This window comes from Nipponia nippon, unplaced genomic scaffold (genome assembly GCF_047370975.1).
Source record: "Nipponia nippon isolate SJK-2023a ecotype South Korea unplaced genomic scaffold, ASM4737097v1 scaffold_36, whole genome shotgun sequence".
Lineage (NCBI taxonomy): Eukaryota > Metazoa > Chordata > Aves > Pelecaniformes > Threskiornithidae > Nipponia > Nipponia nippon.
In genome coordinates this window covers 2,150,451-2,169,858 of record NW_028262354.1, presented here as the reverse complement: position 1 = coordinate 2,169,858, position 19,408 = coordinate 2,150,451, and the positions used below count along the sequence as shown (strand labels likewise).

The window sequence follows — 19,408 nt, the reverse complement described above, 5'->3', positions numbered from 1 at the left end:
CGCGCCGCAGCCTGCAGGCAATAAAGCACAGGTAACGAGCCCGGGGCTGCCGCGGGGTTGCTTGGGGTATCCAGGGTGCTGGGGATTTGGGGGAGCCCCTCTGGCTCCCTCCTGCAATGGGGAAGAGCGGAGCAGGATGCTGCTTCCCCAGGCATTGCGGCGGGAAGCTGTGGGACCCCGGGATCGCTGCGGGACCCCGGGATCACTGCCTGACCCTGGGACTGGTGCGGGACCCTGGGACCGCTGCAGGACCCCGGGATCACTGCCTGACCCCAGGGTCGCTGCCCAACCCTGGGATCACTGCGGGACCCCGGGATCACTGCCTGACCCTGGGACTGGTGCAGGACCCCAGGACCGCTGCGGAACCCCAGGATCACTGCCCGACCCCAGGGTCGCTGCCCAACCCTGGGATCACTGCGGGACCCTGGGATCGCTGTGGAACCCCAGGATCACTGCCCGACCCCAGGGTCGCTGTGGGACCTCGGGATCGCTGCCTGACCCTGAGACCAGTGCAGGACCCTGGGATCACTGCGGGACCCTGGGATCACTGCCCAACCCCAGGATCTCTGTGGGACCCCAGGACTGCTGCCAGACCCTGGGATCCCTGCTTGACCTCCGGATCGCTGCCAGACCCCAGGATCGCTGCCGGACCCCAGGATTGCTGCCCGACCCCAGGATCACTGCCTGGCTGGTGCCTGTGGCTGGAAGGAGGGTGCTGAGCACCCCGGGGTGGGGACAGTCCCTCTGGGACCAGCGCGCAGGGCAGACCAGGATCCGTCCCGCCGGGTACCCAGCAGCTGTCGGACGGGGCAGCACCAGGGATGCAGTCGGGATGAAACGTCACGGCGAAGCGAAACCCTTGGGTGTCCTGGCAGGGCTCTCCCTCCAATCGTCCTTATTTGCCCAGGCCTAATTCATAAATCAGCAGGCGCGAGTAATTTCCCCAGGAGAGCATTTAGACGGGAGATTGAATGAGTAATTTACTGGGAACATTAAGACGGCACCAGATAACTTATTTATGAGAACTTTTTGACAGATCTGCCACTCAATAATTTATGCCGCACAGCATTTAGTCAGGGTCACCAGTAAATAATTCACTTATTATAAACTATGGAAGGTTTTATGAGATGCTGAATTATTATCTTGCACCGGATTCAGGGCCGTAAATATGAAACCGATGGTGTCCCGGTAACGGAGGTGTCCCTGGATCGGGTGTGCCGAGAGCTGACGCCGCGGCACACTCGGTGCAGGGGCTGTGCCGGAATGCGGTTCGGTCCTGCAGGGTGCTGGGCCCCCTGCGGGCTGCGGTGGCCTCGGGGAGGAAGAGGCTTTGTCACATTTTGGGGCAGCTGCTTGTGCAACAGATGTGGAAACGGGGTTTCACTTCACATCCTTCGGGGGCTTTTATTAGAACAATCTTGGCTTTCCCCAGCTGGGGAAACTGAGGCAGGGGAGCCACCGCTCCCGGAGCCCCGAATGAGGGCTCATCAATGCCATGGGGATGGTCCCTGTGGAGTGGCGATGCCGGGGGGCTCAGACCCCACTCTCGGCCCTGCTGAGACCTCATCCCCCGGCTTGGTGGCTTTGTCCCTGGTCACAACGTGGATGGCAGCCACCAGCATCAGCAGCGGCCCGAAGATGGCGGCCACGAGGTACCCCTTCACCGCGCAGTAGCGGTCCTGCGCCCCGCATGCCCCCGGCCCCCCGCCTGCGCCCTGAGTCGTGGTGTCTCCAGCGTGGGACTCGGTCACTCGCTGGGGTCCCGCGGTGCTCCCACTCTGTCCTCCCATGTTGTCGGTCCTCGTCACCGCCTCGGGTGAGCGACCTGTAGGCACGGGGTGCGGCGTGAGCCGTGGGGCCAGTGGCTGTGTTGGTGACAGCGGACTGGCCCCCGCCTTGGGGATCTGGGTGCCAGCGGGGCTGGGTGCAGCGGGTGCAGCGGGTGCAGCGGGTGCAGCGGGTGAGCGCAGGCACCGAAAGAGGAAGAGGAATTTCTCCACCGACCACATGGCCCATCCTGGGCTCCTCCGCATGATCAAGGAGGGGATGCTGTGGGATGGGGGGGCTTGGGACTGGGGAGCTCACGCAGTGGTAGCCCACCCCCGGGGGGACATGCCCGGGGTGGACCGAACCCAAGCCTGGTCCCCGCGACGCTCCTCCCTCCATCCTCGGACTCACCATAAACCACCAATAAGTAGGTAAAAGTCTTTGGGTTGGTGGGGTCAGACAAGGTGTCCACAACCACCTTGTACCACCCGATGTCCTCCAGCTTCAGCGGCCTGATCTCCAGTGACAGGTTGGTGGGGTGGATGAGCAGCCGGCCCTGGAACTCCGGCAGGTAGTCGACAGTGAACATCTTCTCCCTGGGCTTGGCCTCGGCGATGTGGGTCCCCCGGCACCTCCAGGTGACCCGCGCAACGTCCGCAGTTTCGGGGTACAGGGCCGGGAAGGACAGGGACTGTCCCTTCACCCCCTTCAGCAGCTCGATGCCACAGCAGAGATGCAGACCTGCAAGTGCCATGAGGCGGTTGTGGGGGAGGACCACAGTGGTGGTGATTGTAAGGCTGGTCTCCATCCCCCCCCCAAAAAAGCACCCCAAAGCATCCCTAGGGATGGATGCTGGTGCAGCCAGGATGCTCCAGCCCATGGGCCCTGGCAGCCCAGCCCTGCCTGCGGCAAAATGCCCGCCCCAGCCCCCGGAGCATCCTTACCCCCGGCTGCTGCTAGCAGCACACAGCAGACAAGCGTGGCCCAGGCTCCGACCATGTCCCTTCCTTGCGTGGGGCTGGCTGCGGGGGCTGAGCAGATGCTACGCCCCCGACCCATGGGGCTGAGCCCCACAGGGGCAGGAAAACCCCCGGGGCTGGCGACGGCGCTGTCAGAGAGGGATTGCACAAGGCTCGCCACTGCCAGGAAGGACACGGGTGCTCGTGGGGTGAGGGAAGCGATGACTTTGCGGGTGGGACGGGCGTCATGGAGGAAGCGGTGGTGGCTGGTGTTTGCCGGGACGTGCCAGGGCCTGACTCTGCCCCGGGACGGGCAGTTCCCACTTCACCGGTATCTTGTCTGGGTGGTGAATAACCCGACGGAGGCGACGGGACTGGCGGCAGAGGGGAGGCAGGGGTTTAAGATCCTGCTTGCAGGGTGTGAGCGGCCAGGGGGGTGCGGGCAGAGCTGGGGCTGGGGTCCTTTCCCTGCGCATCCCAGCCCTTTTCCCATCGGAGCCAGCTGAGAACGGGGACGTGGCTGCAGGCGCTGCCCCCCAGCACAGGGGAATTTTAGCTGGGGCTGGGGGAGGCTCAGGTGCTCTCTGAGATGCTCTCGGTGGAAACCTGCTGTCCCCTGGAGGCAACCCCTGCACCACTCGTCCTCCATCCCTGTCCCACTCAAAAGCGAAGGTTTCCACACCGTTATCGCTTCCCTGAGTGATCTGGGATCAGCGCACGGAGCCAGGGCTCAGCTCCTGTGGGATGGATGCTGGGGGGGGATTCAGGGACCCCAGCCAAGGCCAGGCCTGGACCCCAGGGACAAACCCAGCCCAGCTGCCACCGAGCGCGGTCGCATGCTGCCACCTCTCGGGCAGAGCCGCGCTCCGGCCTGGGAGAGAACGTTTTGGGTAAAAAAAAAATAAATACATATATGACTTTTCCTCCCTCTGTGGTTTAGAAGTGGAGCGCAGGTCGGATGCTGCGGGGATGGGCTGCAGGCCCATTAAAACAGAAAAGTATTTAAAAAGCTGCCTGTCTGAGAAAGGGGGGGGACTGTGGGGGTCCCCACGGGGACCCCGATGGTGACATCCATCTGAAAGCCTCGTGCGGGATGGCCGCCCGCTTCCCGCTCCCATCCTGTGCCATCACCTGTGCCCCACGCAGCTGGCTCGGCCGCACCGGCCGCGTTCCCAAACGCCGGAGGCACGCCGGAGCCAGGGAAGCAGCCACGCGTCCCCGAGCCGTCGCACGAGCAGCTCTGCCTGCGCAGAAACCCCCCCGGCCCTCCGCCGCCCTCCTCGCCTGCGCATCTCACGGGCCAAATTTAGCTGGAAGGGGAATGAGAAACCGCGGATGATGCGCTGAATAAAAACACCCTCTGCAATGCGGTGCTTCAAGTATGCAGCATCTTCCCTTCCTCCTCAACGTGGTCCGTGAAACGTGGTAAATGTTTCCCTTTCATTCCCTTCCCTTTTATTCCCCTCTCTCGCGCTCCCTGGGCAAAGCTCCTCCAGCCCAGGGAAGGTCCCCTTGATGTAAATTGTTCCCTACATGTTGAACAGAGCCGCAGACAAAAGCTCTAATTAATCGGCTCAGCCCCTGCTCTGGAGCGGAGGTTTTCAACCTTGCAAAACGCTGCTTTTCCCTTTGTAGCCTTAATTAGTTTTTTTGCTCCTCTGCCTGCGAGGGGGAGGAAGGGGCCGTGAGAGCCGGCGTGTCCCACGTCACTGCTGGGGCACCGCGCGGGGAGGGAAAGCCGCCGGAGCCCCTTCGGTCGGCGATGTGCGTCCAGGCTTGTGGGGTCAGGCTGTGCCTCAGTTTCCCCCACTGCTGGGGTTGAAGCCGTTGCACCCTGGTCGCTGCCGGGTGATGGAACAGGGACCTGCCGGCTCGTGCATCCTTGGGTGCGCACACCTGGGCACGCCGGCGGGTTTCAGGCTTGCAGGAAACCCCCTCCGGCTGCCGGAGAGGCTGAGCTGATCCCGTCCCTCTCTGGTCCTGGTGCCATGGCCTTTTTCCAAGACTTTTGCTGGGAATCTGCCCCTTTCCCACCCGTTCGCCCAGTGCCCTGGCAGAGCCAGCCAACGGCCCCTGCCTGGGGTGGCTGTTTTGCAGCAGGGACCCCTGGTCCCCAACTCATCCCATGCATCACCCCGTTCCCAGCCATGGTTTTCCAGCATCCAACCTGTCAGCGGGGCTGGGGAATGGCTCGGGGCCGCCGCGGAGGCAATGAGCTTACCATAAGGTGATTAGCGGCGTGGATCGGAGGGCAGAAGCAGACGGCGGGGTGATCGGATTAGGGGCCGCTGGCCCCGGCGTCTCTTGCTCTCTTCCAGCGGCACCGCGGCTGCCTGCAACCCACCAGCCCCGGCTGATGCTGCCGGGCAGTGGACGGCACGGGCACGGGGGACGCCTGGCCTCAGTGGGGCTGTGCTGGGCTTGGGCATCCCTGATATCACAGGAAAAGCCGAGAGTGCCACTGGATCGCAGTAAAACCACTCTCAGGACAAGCTCATTAATATCTACCAGCGATTTAACGAGGCGGTATCTGTCGGCTCGGGCTAGATAAGGGACCAACAAACTGCTGCTGTGCCCAGATAACACGACGCTCCTTCCACATGGAGCCCTATCTGCAGTTTATCTAAATGTGGGAGATCTGGCATTAAGATATTTGGGAGAGGGAATAAACCTCCGGCGATGAGCGGGCGACACGCTGGGCTGCTTCGTTAGAGGATGGGGAGGAGAGTTAACGCGAGGCTGGGGTGATGCTCCTCAGTCCCTGCATCCCGATCCCACCGGGACGGCTCCATCCCAGAGCAAGGGGTCTGGCGGGATGCTGGGCAGGGGAGCGTGTCCCTCTTTGCTCAAAACCCAAGGGAGAACCCCGGCCCGAGGGTCTCTTCTAGGGTGGGGGGAAGCTTTGCTGTTGGAGGAGAGCCTCATCTTTTGGGGGGGAACCCGCTGCAGCCCCTTTGATCTGTCCCCTCCACAGAACAGCCCAGAACTTGTTCAAGAACCTGAAATACAGAAAATTGGGGGGAAAAAAAGTAGATTTTTCTTTAATCCATACTCAGGTGGGTTAACGGCTCTCTGCGGTTAAAAGCAGCTCATTAGTTGGGGAGTTTTGAGGCCCGACGTGATGCACAAAGCAGGGGGCCTTTGGGGGGCCCTACCCAGCGCCCGAAGAGCCGGGAGTGCTGCGGGAAGGGGATCGCCGCCGCCGGACGAGGACGTGCATGAGGACCATGGCTGCGACCAGGCTGCCCAGCACCAGCAGGCAGAGCAGCCCCTTCACTCTGCAGTAGGGCCACGAAATGTCTGCAAATAGAGAGAGAAGCTGGGGATGGGGGGGACATCCCCTACCCCCCGGGGGCACTGAGGCCGGGGTGCCCACGGCACAGGCTCAGAGCACTTGTGGGACTGATCCTGCCATATCCCCACCGCCTCCGGCACCGGTTCACAGCCACGCAGCACCTTGCACGCCGGCTGCATGATGCTATGCGCCCCCGGCTACATCTCCCACTTATTCATCCCAAATGGATTTAAGTCCCAAACCTCATTTTGGAGCTGGAGGGGCAGAAACACCCCCAAAACCCATTTGTCCCACAAACCTTGGGGCACAGGGCCGCAGGCTGCCGAAACGTTGGTACTGGCCGTGCTCCAGCTCACCGGGTTGCTCACGTTGCACTGGCAGACGGTGGGGTCGGCGTCCCCACGGACCCGCAGGTGCAGCCAGGGCTGGTGCTCCAGGGCTCCCAGGGGATGCCCAGGGCAGGACCAGGTGTAGGAGATGCTGCTGGCACTGGGCATGGTGCAGTCCAGCGAGAGGTTGCACCAGCTCTGCTCCCAGTGCAGGACGCGTGCCTCCAGGCGCGGCTGGCGGACAGGCTCTACGGGGACAGAGCCAGTGAGAGGGGATGGGGGGAGAGGGGGACGGGGTGATGGGGACCCGGCTACTCACCCCACACCGACACACGGAAGCACAGGTTGGTAACATGGCCTGATGTGTCCTCAAAATCTGCCCGATAGACCCCGCTGTCTGCCGTGCTAACAGGGCTGATCCGCAGGGACAGGGTGTCCTGCTGGAAATCCACTCTCCCATAAAAAGGACTCCCGGACAATGTGACATCAGTGTTATTCTTCTCAGCCGTCAGGATCCGGTGCCGGGATCCTGCATCCAGGCTCACTCTCCATTCGGCCCTTGCCCACCGCTGCAGGGGTTTCTCTGGCTGCAGCCGCAGCGTTCCGTCGGCAGACACGGCTTGTTCCCGGCACGCCGGGGGTCCTAAAGCGGAGAGGGGTGAGCGAGGGACTGTGGCCCTGGGAGAGGCTCCGTGGCTGGGGAGGGGGCACGGTCACCGCCGGCACAGGGGGGCCCCACAGCCGGCACCACCGCGCTCTGGCCACCCTTGGGCATCCGGCGCTCGGAGCCTCTGGCATCGTGTGCCTTCGGCTGTCCCTCAGTTCCCCTGGGGAGGTCAAGCGCCGTTTGGGAAGCCATTCTCAGTTCCTCTTTCTCTTGCGTCCTCCACCTCCTTTGGCTTGTGAGAACCAGATACTCCCAACTACGCACCGTGGGGGTTATTTTCTCCAAGCATCTATTTGTTATCTAAGGCTAATATAAAGGAAATCCCATTTTCCAAAGAGAGCGACAGCTCTGACGACGCTCTCGCTCACCACCCTCCCCTGTGCCTCCTACAGCAAGTCAAACCCTCACAAGCAGAGCATTTTTTTCCTAGATGTCCAGCCTTTCCTTAAAAAAAAAAAGACAATTTTTTACAATAATTCCTTCTTAATGGCCCAATTTAAGCGATATCCATAGCGCCGAGGCTTTCTGACCCTCAAAATGAGCTTTTTGCTTTCAGCTTTCATTTGCGGGTTTTTTTTTCTCACCTGAGAACCTGAGAGTCTGCTGTGGTCCCACGACAAGCCATTTACTTGCTTGTTAGCACGATAAAAAAAAAACCAAAAAGCACACGCGCGCTGACCCTGGGCATGCTTTTAAAAGCAGTTTCCCAAGGAACTTGCCAGCCCGAAGTGGATGCCTGGCACAGAGCCTGGACGCAACTCATTGCAGCTCCCGCGGCAGAGCCGAGTGCCATCCACCTGTGCTTACCTTGGGCTCGGCAGAGGAAGGAGAGGGAGACGAGGAGGAGAAGGACGACATGCTCCATGGCTGTCCCAGGGAAAGGTGGGAATTGGCGTGGGCGATCAGGGCAGGTGCGGGGCAGGGATCAGCCCCAGCTCTGCATCCGTTGCCCCCCGTATCTCCTGGGAGCCCCCCGGCTGGGCTGCGCCGCTCCCCAGCTCCCTGACCCCAAGGCGCGGGGGTCTTTGGGCTGGGCACTGCTGCCCGATGGGCCGAATCCTGCTGCTGGGGGCCACCTCTGGCCTGCGGTCAGAGTGCTGGGCACGTCCGCACGTTACAAAAAGCTGCCACATAGCACTCGATGCAACTTCTCCTCCAGAAGCAAGCTGCAAAGGGAAAGCAAAACCCCAAAAAAACACACCCCCCCCCGCCCTAGTAATTAAAATTAGTTTCCTCTGAGGTTTGAAGCCACCCTGCCCTGCAGTTGCGCTTGCCGGGGCAGCTGGCACCGCGTCCTTCCCCACCGCGCTCTGCCCCGCAGGGACCCCGGCATCCAGCCCGGCGGAGGCTCGTGCTGGGGGGGGACAGCGGGGGTGAGAGCGGCAGCGCGCGGGAGATCACACAGAGGCGGAGGGTGCGAAGGAACCCGAGGAACCGCAGGCGGGAGAGGAAGTTGCTGCCGGACAGTTGCCAGCTCTGAGGAGTTTTGCACCTCTCAGGCTGCAGGGAGCTCATTCGGGTGCCGTCCAGAGATGCGCCAGCATGGGGGTCCCTGCTGCCCGCCGACACGGTTGGTGCTGCTGTGCCTGGTGCTGCTGGCCACGGTCAGCGGCCAAGGTGAGGAGGGGACGCGCTGCCGGGCTCGCCGGGAGCTCGCTCAGCCTCATGGTACGGAGGGGAGGCTGGTGGTGGGTGAGCCCTGCTGCCTGCACTGGTGCCGGCAGCGGTTGCAGGCAGGGCAGGAGGGATGCATGGACGGGGAGATGTTCCTGCTGCCTGCCTGGGGAGCTGGGTGCCGGGGAAAGGCTGGCCGTGCTGCTGGCACGAAGGCATCCACAGGCACCCAGACCGGGGAGGGCGGTGGGGTCCTGGGCAGCAAGCTGGGCTCGGGGTGCCTGGGGAGATGGAGCGGGGCTCGGTGGGCTTTTTTTTTTTGGCTTTTCTTCTTCTTCTGCCCAGAGTAGATAGAGCGGGGATGGCTCTCATGCAGTGCCGGTTCCCTTTTGTGGGCAGCGTTCCTACCCGCAGCACGCAGGGCTTGTCCAAAAGAAGTCACTTCCCTGCCCAAGCGGCACCCACGCCCCCGCAGCCGGCCTTGACCTTTCCTGCACCCAGAAATGCAGCTTTTCAAGGCCAGGTCTCTCTGCTGAACAAATGCAGCACCATTCTCCCACGATTTCAGCGGAGCTGGTGATAGCTGAGGGTCTCCTTCCTAAAAACAGTGATTTCTGTGTGCGGGGAGTGGAGAAATGCCCGGGTTTGGAGGCCATCTTGGTGGCCGGAACATCTCCCCATCGTGCCACCCTTCCCTGCTCCCGGGGAGACCAGGCGAGCATCACCTCCGCCTTCCCTCTCTTGCCACCCTAAGAGGCATCTCCCAGCCCCACGGCCCACCCTGATGGTGCAGGGCTGGGGAGCACTCGCTGCTCCGGGGTGCACAAGATGGGGTGTTGCTTGCTTGAAGCAACAGAGCCTGCAGCAACCATGGGCTCAGCTGAGCTGCAAAACCTCCCTGCAGGTGCTGGCATGGGTAACCCGCAGCATGCTGCGCCGGCCTGGCCCCAGCGCCCACGCTGGGTGTAGGCAGTAGGTTATGATCATGCCTCCAGGCTGCAAGGTGTATTTTTTCATTGTTTCTTCCCCCATTCTGCACACCCACTGCCCCGGCACCCTTCCTCTGGGGCAGCTCCAGGAGTGGTACCAGCCAGGGTGTTAAGGTGTCCTCATGTCTTTCTTGCAGTACCAAATACCTGCAAAACAGTAGTAAGTAATAATCCCTATTTCTTGCAGGTTGTTTAGTGCCTGGAATGGTGGGAAGGGCCCCCTTTGTAATGAGCCGCTGGTCCCAGGTGTGAGCCATCAGGGCTGGGAACTGATAAATAGTGCCTGCTCCTGAGCCTGCTCCTTCATTTCCCCAGGGGAGGATGCTTCTGCTTTTGCTTGCTCTGGCCTCTCGTATTCCTAGATCTGCTGAGTATAGTGATGTCCCCTCTGCACCCCAGGGTTTGGTGAGGGCAGGCATCCTCATGCCTGCAGCCTTGCAAAGACAAGGTTCAAGCTAGAGCTGCTTGAGATGCCCTGGCCGCGCCAGGAGATGGCAAAGCTGGTGGCTCCGCCGGTGTCCCCCGAGCACGGCTTGGTGTTCAGATCGGTTGCACGGAGGCAAAGCCCTGCTGGGGGCTGCGGAATGGGTGAGCTAAGCCAAGCTCCCGGAGGCTGACGCTTGCCTTGACGGCTGTGCAAGCCAGGCTTTGCCGAGGACTGCAAGATGGGTGGTTTGTGTGGGGCTCTTTCTGTGCAAAGTCCACCCACGGCTGAGGCAGCCCCCGGCGCTGCCCTGACCACACGCAGCCGTGAGGAAGCGGCGAGGCTGCATGCACGCTCAGCCCCGGCGGCCGTGGCCCTTTGTTTATTTTAGGGGCTTTTTTATCTTGCCTCTGCCAGAGCCCTTAACATCCGGGGCTGCACTGAGAAGAGGGAGGCAAGCACAGAAATTAAAAAAAAAAAAAGGGTCCAGTGGGCAAAATTCCTGCTGTTCCCCAGGCTGGATGGGCAAGGGAGGAGCTGGGGCACAAATGAGCGAGCAGATAATATGATCAGAGGGCCTGCAACCATCCCTGCTCTGGGCGGGGCAGAGGATATTGCATGAGCATCTGCAATGTGTGGCCAGAGCTGTGGGTGCGGACAGACATGCAACCAGCCTGGGAGGGTGCAGAGAGAAGGGTGCCCCCAGGATGGGGATGGCGATGGGGAACCGGGCTGAGCTCACCCCCGGGGAGCAGGGGGGGCTGTGCTGGGAGCTGTGGGTCTGCGGCATGAGGGGGCTCCAGTGGCCATGCCCCCTCCCCAGCCACGGAGCCTCTCCCAGGGCCACAGTCCCTCGCTCACCCCTCTCCACCTTAGGACCCCCGGCGTGCCGGGAACAAGCCGTGTCTGCCGACGGAACGCTGCGGCTGCAGCCAGAGAAACCCCCGCAGTGGTGGGCAAGGGTCGAATGGAGAGTGAGCCTGGATGCAGGATCCCGGCACCGGATCCTGACGGCTGAGAAGAATAACACTGATGTCACATTGTCCGGGAGTCCTTTTTATGGGAGAGTGGATTTCCAGCAGGACACCCTGTCCCTGCGGATCAGCCCTGTTAGCACGGCAGACAGCGGGGTCTATCGGGGAGATTTTGAGGACACATCAGGCCACGTTACCAACCTGTGCTTCCGTGTGTCGGTGTGGGGTGAGTAGCCGGGTCCCCATCACCCCGTCCCCCTCTCCCCCCATCCCCTCTCACTGGCTCTGTCCCCGTAGAGCCTGTCCGCCAGCCGCGCCTGGAGGCACGCGTCCTGCACTGGGAGCAGAGCTGGTGCAACCTCTCGCTGGACTGCACCATGCCCAGTGCCAGCAGCATCTCCTACACCTGGTCCTGCCCTGGGCATCCCCTGGGAGCCCTGGAGCACCAGCCCTGGCTGCACCTGCGGGTCCGTGGGGACGCCGACCCCACCGTCTGCCAGTGCAACGTGAGCAACCCGGTGAGCTGGAGCACGGCCAGTACCAACGTTTCGGCAGCCTGCGGCCCTGTGCCCTCAGGTAATTTGCCCTCAGCTTTGTAAAAGCAGGATTTAGGGGGTGTGGAAGCTGCACCACTTCTAGTCCTCTCTTGGGGCCCTTCATTTCCCTGCCTGGGCCAGTGAAACTGTGGAGGACGTCACACTGACACCAAAATGTGCCTAGCTTCCCCTCCTGGGAAAGGAAACACGCTCATGATAGCCAAGCACGGGTGATGTAACCTGGACTGAGGTTTCCTGGCCAGGTCCATCCTCTGCGGGCTGTGATATTGTGTTTAGAAATGGCTCGAGGCTCTGTCCTACATCGAAGGTCCCCCCTTCTCCTCTCCTTCCTCCCCAGGGCTTTTCGACATTGTTCCATGGTGGGCAGTGGCCGTGTCCCTGGTGCTGGCACTGGCCACCGCCGTAGCCATCGTTGTCACCTGCTACTGGTGGAGAAAGCGAAGAAAGGTCTCCTCAGAAGGTTTGTCCGCACAGGATGGGTGGCCGTGGGGTTCTGGCTGTGCAGCCCCTGCCCTCCTCCTGCCTGCTGTCATGCTCCGTGCTGGCCCCGGGGTTCTCCCTCCTCCTGGGGCTGATGCGGGATAAGCCACCGGGCACTGTCACCCCCTTGCCAGCTGCTGCACAGGGCACGAAGTCTTTGCCTGTCCCTGCTGATGCAGGCTGGTCCAGGTTGGTGAGCTAGATGAAGCATCCCAGCAGCCCGAGCATTGGTGCCCAAACCTGGAGGCCTCATCCCATGGGGTCTAGAGGACTCTTTGGGTTTGGATATTCATTTTATTCTGAGCTGCAGCATCCTTCCCCACCCCCTGCCAGGTGCCAACAAAGTCAAACCTCCCAGTTGCCAAGGGACCTCTTTCTCCTACTGCTTTGCTTTGCTTTGCTTGAGGGCTGAACCCCCCCAGTCTGGGGGCTGTAACACGTCAGCCACCTTACATTGGCCCTTCAAACTCCCCCAGGACCCGACGGGCAGATGCTGACCGTCTACGAGGAGGTGGGCAAAGCCCGAACCAGCCAAAACTGCGTGAGTGCCGGGGGTGTCCCTGGGCGTCCCCTCCCCACGCTGCCTGGAGGGATGGGACCTCTGTTTGGAAATGTCTGTCACTCCGGGTTGCATCCTTTAACGAACCTGGGCTTCCTTTCTCCCCCAGAATGGGACCAGTGGGGCCATCGTAGAAGGAAACACCATCTACGCTGTCATCAGCAACAAAACACAGGTGGGGTCAAGTCCTGTGCTGGTGGGGGTGACTGGAGCAGCCCCCAAGCTGGATGCATCTATGGCACCTGCCAAGACCACCCCTTTTGCCCAAAATTTGTTTTTCTTTGCACATCTTGACTGTTTTTCCCTAGCAGGGACCCGTCTGCCCTCAGGAACCTGAAAGCCGCACCATCTACTCTACAATTCAGCCCACCAGGAAGGTGAGGTTGTCCTGCTGTGACCCCGGCCTCTCTGCAGCGGCACAGAAACCCACGTCCCCTCGGTTTGTCAACCGGGTGCTGGGTTCACTGTCCCGCTCGTGCATTGCCTAAGGGCAAGTTCTCACTCTCCTCCACAGTCTCCTTCTCTCAGGAGGAAGAGGCTGGACCCAGCTTTGGTTTCCACTGCCTATGTAGAGGTAACAGGCACCGGACCGGTGGGGAGATGAGCCCTGGGTATCTCCAACACTCATCAGCTTTTTGAGCCTGCGGTGTGCTAAAGCTCACCCGTTTCCTTGCAGCCTACAGGGGATTCTAGACCCTGGTGCCCCCCGTTGCAGGCCTCACCCCCAGCTCCTGTTGGCCACCACTTCTAGTGCCCTGGCTGCCTTGGCAAGACCTTCCCTTCCCTACGAGCCTCTTCTCCTGGAGCACCCAAAGACCTCCAGCAAACACCAAGGCCCCGCCTGGCAAAGCCAGGGGCTCGCTCGGGATGGAAATGGTCAGACATGGGTTTTTCCAAGGATACAAACCCCTGCTGTGCCTTGGAGTCTTTCCTGTGAGGGAAGAAGGAAAGACTCGGTGATAGAAACGTGTCTTCGGAGGAGATGGATGTGAAATTGGACGGGCAGGATCATGGGGGAAGAGGATACGTGTGACGTGTGTGTTTAGTGCCTGTGTTTTGTGCCTGTGTTTTGTGTGATCCTGTGGGTTTTTTAGTGTGTTTTGTGTGATCCTGTGGGGTTTTTTAGGTCTTGACAGGTCCAATACACCTCAGGAATTTCTTATTATGTGCAATTATAAGCTGAACTGCATGAGGCAATCGTGATGCTTGTTTAATTAGCTTCATTGGCTCTTTATAGCCTGAAATGTACCTTGGGCACAGGGAGGGAGTGGGAATTGCCTTGTTTGTGGCTCGGGAACCTCTGAAGCGAATGGGGTCTCACATGGAGATGCACTTTGCAAAGTTTCAGCCGTGTGTGTCGGGTAGGGGAGAGGGTGGCCATGGGCATCAGCTTCGGACAGTCCCTGCACCGGCTGGGCTGGGCACGGCCCTGGGTGCCCCGCGGTGAGCTGAGATTGGAGATGCCGTCACGTCCCTTCCCATCTAAGTTATCCCATGCTCCTACAGCACAAGTGGCCCTGGGAGAAGGAGGTGGAGAAAGAGGGCCTCCAGCTTCAAAGATCTTTCCAAAGGCAAGATCAAGGGCTTTTCTTTGGGATTAAAATGAAATGTGGCACTTTGATGGCAGCATGGGGAGCAGCAGCAGCTCCGCAACGCTCCCCTCCCGCCCGAGTCCCTGGATCAAAATAGCTTTGTGGCTGCTCCCTGTGAAACGAGCATTAATTGGGATCATTAACTGGGAGCTGCGCTGGGAGGCTGGCACAGGGAGGGAGGGGGTGTCTGGCTGCCACAACGAGGGAATTTAGGGGGCCGGGCTGGTGCGGATGGGGGCTCAGGCATGGTGTGCCGGCACTGCTGCTGGAGTCGGGTTGATTTACACCATCCCAAGCCCATCCTCTCCTTTTCACGATGTGCAGGTGTGAGCTAAATACTTCTTGCACTGTAAGAGCATCCCCCTCCTCACGTGGCAGTCGGCATTGATGGAGAAGTGGCGGGGGGCCTGTGGACAGCTGAATTTGGTGGGAAAAGTTCAGGCATGATGGAGGGAATGGAAATCCTTCAGTGCGGGTGCTGGGGATGTGGTGGCAGTCCTTGCTGGGCTGCGGATGCTGCCTGGGAGCAGGGGCTAAAGCAGGAGCTGCATCTCAGCCCTTTGCAGCCCGAAACGCCGTCTCCCTGCGCTCCTGATGAGCAGAAACGTCTGAAGGCGACAGCACGGAGCCTGGGGGCTGCTGCATCCATCAGCGCGTTGGGCTCCTGCAGAAGCCATGCTCCATCACAGCGCTGTAATTTATGCTAATGATCTGCTTTTGCATATTGGAGATAATTTGCAGTGCTCGCTGTGAGCGCTGAGGCAGCACTTTTCTCCCTGCCAGGGAAGTTTGCTTTCCCATCTCTGCTGGTTTCTACCAGCGTGGTGTAATCGGGCACGGGGACAAGCCAACAGGTGCTCAGCACCGCGGTGCCACCAGATTGGTGCCAGCGATCCGGCCACAGCATCATCGCATGGCTGCTGGAGTGCTCGTACTAACGTCTCCCCACGCTGACATCGGATCTCCTCCCCGATGGACGGGGACCACTCAGGGCTGGAATTAAACTGGGTCAGGGCTCAGCGGGTGCCGCCGTTCCCCTTTGTTCACGGCCAGGGTCAGCCCCCGTGCTCCTCGCTCGCAGCCGGGGCGGCGCGTGGGAAGACACCGGTGGCCGTTTGCCCCCAACGTGGGGGCTGTGCTTGCTTCACCGCCGCGTGCATCCCTTGGCCGGTGCCGAACAAAGGCTCTGAAATGATGTCTTTCATGAAGGAATCCAGGCCGTAATTAAAATCCTTCGTTTTAAGCATCTGCCCTGGTTGGCTGCAGCATGTGCTTTAGCATCAGCAAATCATCCCGCCCATCTCTTCCCCAACCACACCACTCACCTGCGTACCAGGGTCACAGGGACACCCCGAATACTGGTGCCAGTGGTCCCTGCTCAAGCTGGGGCTGCTCGATGGCGCGTCCGGGGGCCAGACCTCGACAAGGACGCAGACCCGGGTTTGTAAGTGGAGAAATGGGAACGCTGGCTCAGGGGGCCCGTGGCTCAGCGTTGCTGCGTGAGTTCTCGCCAACGCCCCTTGCAAACCGTTGGTGTTGCATGGTAGCCTCTGGGCGGGTTATCTAGAGAGCAGCCCGGAAGCAAAGGAGGAACCTCCGTGGGGTGGTGGGTTCATGCGCTCTCCCAGCTGAGGAGCCGCCCTGCAGAGCCCCCCCAGCCCCGGGTTTCGGCACGGTGGCAGGGGGCTGTGGGACTGAGGGGGTCCTTGGTGAGCAGCTGCCTGGCGAGGGGGGATTTTGACCCCGGGGTCTGGGTGTGGATGCAAAGACAAGATGGCGGTCGGGCTTACAACGGTGCTCTTCCTCCTCTTCATCACGCAAGGTACGGCGACGGGTTCCCTTGGGGAGAGGGTGCTGGGCTGGCAGGGAGATGGCTTTGGGGACGGTGGGGGACCCTGGGGATGTGCCCGTGGGTAAACGCTTCCTATCCCTGCTCTCTTCGCCAGCTTTTCCTATCCCGGCGCGGTGCCCGAGGTGTGACTCACTGGCTCCCTTCCCGTGGGAGCCCCTGGCATTGCCAAGCTGGGGGTGAGGGGCTGCTCTGGGTGAGCCTGGAGGGGGGAGAGGACCCCAAAAATGAAAGCGAAAGAACACTGGAGGATCTGAGCGGTCTCGTGCTCGGGGGGGGGGAGGCAGAAATTCTGCCGCAAACTGTAGGTCTTGTCCTCCGAGGCCAAGAGAGAGCAGAAGCGTTAGGAATTAGTGAGCAAATGGGTTATTTGCATTTTCCATGTGTCTGGGAGGATTCAAGGTCCCCAAGCAGGGCCGGGTGCCAGGGAGGGGTGGGCTGCGTCTGGCTGGCCAAGCAGCACCGGTCTCCGCTTTCTTAGCAGCCTGGTCACAGCAAAGCCCATCATTGGCAGTGGTTGGGACCGTTCACGGGGTGGTGTATCTCAGTCCCAGCCTGCAAAAGCAAGAATCCTACCACCAAATCCACTGGCGATGCAACAACACGGTGAAGATCGCCAGCCGGGACAGCAAGGGGAAGGTTTACTACCCCAACAGCGCCTACAAGGGACGCGTGGAGCTCTTCCCCAACAACACCCTAAAAATCAGCTCCCTGCAGAAAAGCGACAGCAACACGTACTGGGTGTACCTGGAAGACGACGTGGGCAAGGAGCACATTGAAAACATTCTCCTTACAGTGTATGGTGAGCTGGGGGACGGGAGGGTTGTGCCCGTGCCCCATGGGGAGACAGGGAGGCTGTGACATCCCGCTGCCTCTTGCAGATCTGGTTCCGAAGCCCACTGTGAATGCCAAAGTGATCAGGGGTGGCTCACCCTTGTGCGATGCCATGCTGGAATGCTCGGTGGGGCTTGAAGGGGTGACCTATGAGTGGATCCGCCTCAGCAAACCCCCACTGCAGGGTCCGGGTACCTCTGAGTGGCATGTCTCCTTCGACCCCTCGATAGAAGCCTACATCTGCAAAGTCAGCAACCCTGTTTCCTCCAACAATGCCACACTGACCTACAGGCACCCCTGCTCCTGGACAGGTACTGCCTGCTATGCACACATGAGATGGCAAAACTCGTGTGGGATGGGCTGCAAGGTGGCCTCGGCTTTGGAGGGTCCCCGGAGCAGCGGCAGTGACCCTGAGGACAGCGGGTCCCTGCAAGGCTGGAGGTGGCCCGTGGATCAGTCCCTTTTCCCCCTGTGCCGTGGGCTGGTGGGTGGCAGGACTCCCCCTGGGGAGGGGGTCGGGGGGTCCCCTGCCAGGGCCGGCCAGCCCACAGCCCTCCAAACGCCCTGGGTCTCCCTCTGCCTCCAGGTGAGTCCTCCGCTGCTGCATTCTGCACCACCACCAGCGTGTTGGTGGCCCTGGGACACCTCCTCCTCCTCCTCCTCACTCTGGCTTAAGGACGCTCTGCAGTTGACATCTCTCCTCGTCTCACCACCCCACGCCGTGGGACCAGCGCCTGGATGAGGTCCCCAAACCGGCTGGATGCAGAAAGATGCAGTTCCTCAAGGGAACCATTACAACCAGTGTCTGTCCCACCAGCACACACCAGGTCTCATCCACAGCCACCTGCTTCCCACCAGCTCAGGCTCTGACTGCTCTGCCGCTGCCTTCAGGGTAGCTCAGCTTCGTGCCTCAGTTTCCCTCCTCACCTTTTCTGCTTTGCTTTAATCAGAGTTCATGTTCTCCAGATCTCAGCAAAATAGGGATGAAGCCTGTTGCAATGGTGTTTTGAATACACTGGCAATCTAAATTGCTAAATTCATGGTTAACTGCTTGGAAACCCTCCTCTTCCCTGGCCCTGAGATGATCTGCAGGCAGAACCAGTCTGGGCCTTTCCCAGGGCTCCCCGTGACCTTGGGGGTCCTCGGCCATTGCCTGCTGTCAGCGATGCCCTTCACGGGACCGATGAGCAGGGTGACAGTGCAGGACAGTGCATGGTGAAACCAGTGACACCAGCATGGGTGCAGCTGGCTACTGCCCAGCCTCCAGGTCTGGAACACCAGAGCATCTCGAGGGGGCAGAGCTAAAACAGCACCTTGGGGTTTCTTTGCAGGGGCTTGGCAGGGCGAGTACGGGCTCTGCCTTCAAAATTACCTTCATATTCATTAAATTAACTTTAAACACCACATTTTTAGGTGTCTCTTCTGCATTCTCTTCTGGGCTGGGGTCGGCCACAGCAGGTGCTTGGGGACGGGGGTGATGATGGAAGGAGCTGTGTTTCCCCTCCCAACACCCTTGCTGGGGACAGGAGACCTTCCACAGTTGTCCCGACGGATAGTGGAACACGGGCCCATTGGGGTGGGAGGATGTGTCTTGTGATGGAGAAGGTCCCTCAGCCTGCAGGGAGGGATGGGGACATGTCTCAGGGCCACCGCAGCCCTGGGATGCTGCTGCTCCTGCCAGCTCCAGCAAGCCAGGCCAAGAAAGGGGAGAACTGGGCTCTACCCTCCACAAAACCCAAGAGGCATCACTTTCCAGAGCCATCTTTAAGCAAAGACTCCTACGGCCAGATTCATCAAAGGGTCAACAGGGACTGCACTGGCTCGTTTCAAAAATCAGTAACGAGCACAAGTTGTTCCAGCTCCCCGGGTCTAATGAGCGGCTCGGGGTAATTCCTGCTGGGTGGCTGATGGTTTTAGCGCCAATGTATATTTTCGCAGAAATCCCCCCCTTGACAATATTTGCTTGTGTCTTGGTCCATTCCCATATGGAGGTTTGGGACTCTTCTACCTCTAACAAAATCCAGGATGACCGCTGAGCACCAGCATCGTTATAAAACCTCCTGCGACGAATAAATACGGAGCCCGGTGCCGTGCCTCAGTCATCTTTCCAGCCTGGAGACTTCAGCCTAAGCTGACTGGGAAAGTAAAGGCATTTAGGATCATTATTTTTGGTTAAAGGAGGCTTTTCTCTGACTGCCTGCATGTTTTTTGTGCCCCCAGGTGCTTCCTGGAAGGATTTTTTTCTTGATGGTTTTGCTTGTTAAATAATTTTTCCCCATTTCTCCTGGCCGGTGCCAGCCCAGCCTGGGGCACGCTGCTGTGGTAGTGCCCCATGGGTGACATTGGGAGTTTTACGGCTTTCCTGGACCAGGTTGTGGTCAATGGCCTTCTCCATGGTGGCACAGCCTGCACCCAAGCGTGGGGCACCCATCCATGGCGAGGGGAGGGCTGGGGACCATCCTGCTGCCCTGCCTGCGGGGCCGAGCTGGTGGAGCCCATCCACCGGAGACCTTCCTGAC

The 19,408-nt window shown here is 60.4% G+C and overlaps 4 protein-coding genes across 11 annotated transcripts; 2 read left to right on the top strand and 2 right to left on the bottom strand.

Moving 5' to 3' along the window:
• Nucleotides 1-973: 973 nt before the first annotated feature.
• On the bottom strand, nt 974-2,917 carry LOC148053899 (uncharacterized). Its single transcript, XM_087772389.1, has 3 exons — nt 2,712-2,917; nt 2,179-2,508; nt 974-1,825 (listed from the first exon to the last, which is right to left on the bottom strand). The coding sequence occupies exons 1-3, from the start codon at nt 2,824-2,826 to the stop codon at nt 1,488-1,490; spliced, it is 783 nt and encodes a 260-aa protein (XP_087628515.1). The 5' UTR covers nt 2,827-2,917; the 3' UTR covers nt 974-1,487.
• Nucleotides 2,918-5,632: 2,715 nt separating this feature from the next.
• On the bottom strand, nt 5,633-7,962 carry LOC104022807 (natural killer cell receptor 2B4-like). Its single transcript, XM_009476562.2, has 4 exons — nt 7,825-7,962; nt 6,670-6,993; nt 6,320-6,598; nt 5,633-6,026 (listed from the first exon to the last, which is right to left on the bottom strand). Exons 1-4 carry the CDS (start codon nt 7,880-7,882, stop codon nt 5,878-5,880), a joined length of 810 nt encoding a protein of 269 aa, XP_009474837.2. The 5' UTR covers nt 7,883-7,962; the 3' UTR covers nt 5,633-5,877.
• Nucleotides 7,963-8,500: 538 nt separating this feature from the next.
• LOC104022806 (natural killer cell receptor 2B4-like) lies at nt 8,501-13,806 on the top strand. Of its 6 annotated transcripts, none has more exons than XM_087772357.1 (9): nt 8,501-8,634; nt 10,921-11,244; nt 11,316-11,594; nt 11,913-12,035; nt 12,532-12,596; nt 12,724-12,789; nt 12,926-12,991; nt 13,129-13,188; nt 13,291-13,806. In XM_087772357.1, exons 1-9 carry the CDS (start codon nt 8,550-8,552, stop codon nt 13,363-13,365), a joined length of 1,143 nt encoding a protein of 380 aa, XP_087628483.1. In that variant the 5' UTR covers nt 8,501-8,549; the 3' UTR covers nt 13,366-13,806. The 6 variants fall into 6 exon arrangements, with proteins under 6 accessions (XP_087628483.1, XP_087628481.1, XP_087628479.1 ...); XM_087772355.1 differs by having other exon boundaries at nt 12,923-12,991; XM_087772353.1 differs by having other exon boundaries at nt 8,534-8,685; nt 12,923-12,991.
• A 1,754-nt stretch (nt 13,807-15,560) lies between these two features.
• CD48 (CD48 molecule) lies at nt 15,561-18,295 on the top strand. Of its 3 annotated transcripts, none has more exons than XM_087772401.1 (4): nt 15,561-16,028; nt 16,604-16,857; nt 16,937-17,200; nt 17,476-18,295. In XM_087772401.1, exons 1-4 carry the CDS (start codon nt 15,967-15,969, stop codon nt 17,562-17,564), a joined length of 669 nt encoding a protein of 222 aa, XP_087628527.1. In that variant the 5' UTR covers nt 15,561-15,966; the 3' UTR covers nt 17,565-18,295. The 3 variants fall into 3 exon arrangements, with proteins under 3 accessions (XP_087628527.1, XP_087628525.1, XP_087628526.1); XM_087772399.1 differs by having other exon boundaries at nt 15,573-16,028; nt 16,537-16,857; XM_087772400.1 differs by having other exon boundaries at nt 15,580-16,028; nt 16,540-16,857.
• Nucleotides 18,296-19,408: the final 1,113 nt, after the last annotated feature.

Coding starts and splice junctions, on each gene's coding strand:
- LOC104022806 (XM_009476561.2), top strand. CDS start 10,752: ATGGGGATGGCGATGGGGAACCGGGCTGAGCTCACCCCCGGGGAGCAG. Junction 11,595..11,912: donor CTGCGGCCCTGTGCCCTCAG/GTAATTTGCCCT, acceptor CTTCCTCCCCAG/GGCTTTTCGACATTGTTCCA. Junction 13,189..13,290: donor TTTCCACTGCCTATGTAGAG/GTAACAGGCACC, acceptor GTTTCCTTGCAG/CCTACAGGGGATTCTAGACC.
- CD48 (XM_087772399.1), top strand. CDS start 15,980: ATGGCGGTCGGGCTTACAACGGTGCTCTTCCTCCTCTTCATCACGCAA. Junction 16,029..16,536: donor CCTCCTCTTCATCACGCAAG/GTACGGCGACGG, acceptor CCGCTTTCTTAG/CAGCCTGGTCACAGCAAAGC. Junction 16,858..16,936: donor CATTCTCCTTACAGTGTATG/GTGAGCTGGGGG, acceptor TGCCTCTTGCAG/ATCTGGTTCCGAAGCCCACT.
- LOC148053899 (XM_087772389.1), bottom strand. CDS start 2,826: ATGGGTCGGGGGCGTAGCATCTGCTCAGCCCCCGCAGCCAGCCCCACG. Junction 2,509..2,711: donor GCTGCTAGCAGCAGCCGGGG/GTAAGGATGCTC, acceptor TGGCACTTGCAG/GTCTGCATCTCTGCTGTGGC. Junction 1,826..2,178: donor CTACTTATTGGTGGTTTATG/GTGAGTCCGAGG, acceptor CCGTGCCTACAG/GTCGCTCACCCGAGGCGGTG.
- LOC104022807 (XM_009476562.2), bottom strand. CDS start 7,882: ATGGAGCATGTCGTCCTTCTCCTCCTCGTCTCCCTCTCCTTCCTCTGC. Junction 6,994..7,824: donor CTTCCTCTGCCGAGCCCAAG/GTAAGCACAGGT, acceptor TCTCCGCTTTAG/GACCCCCGGCGTGCCGGGAA. Junction 6,027..6,319: donor CTGCGGCCCTGTGCCCCAAG/GTTTGTGGGACA, acceptor CTCTATTTGCAG/ACATTTCGTGGCCCTACTGC.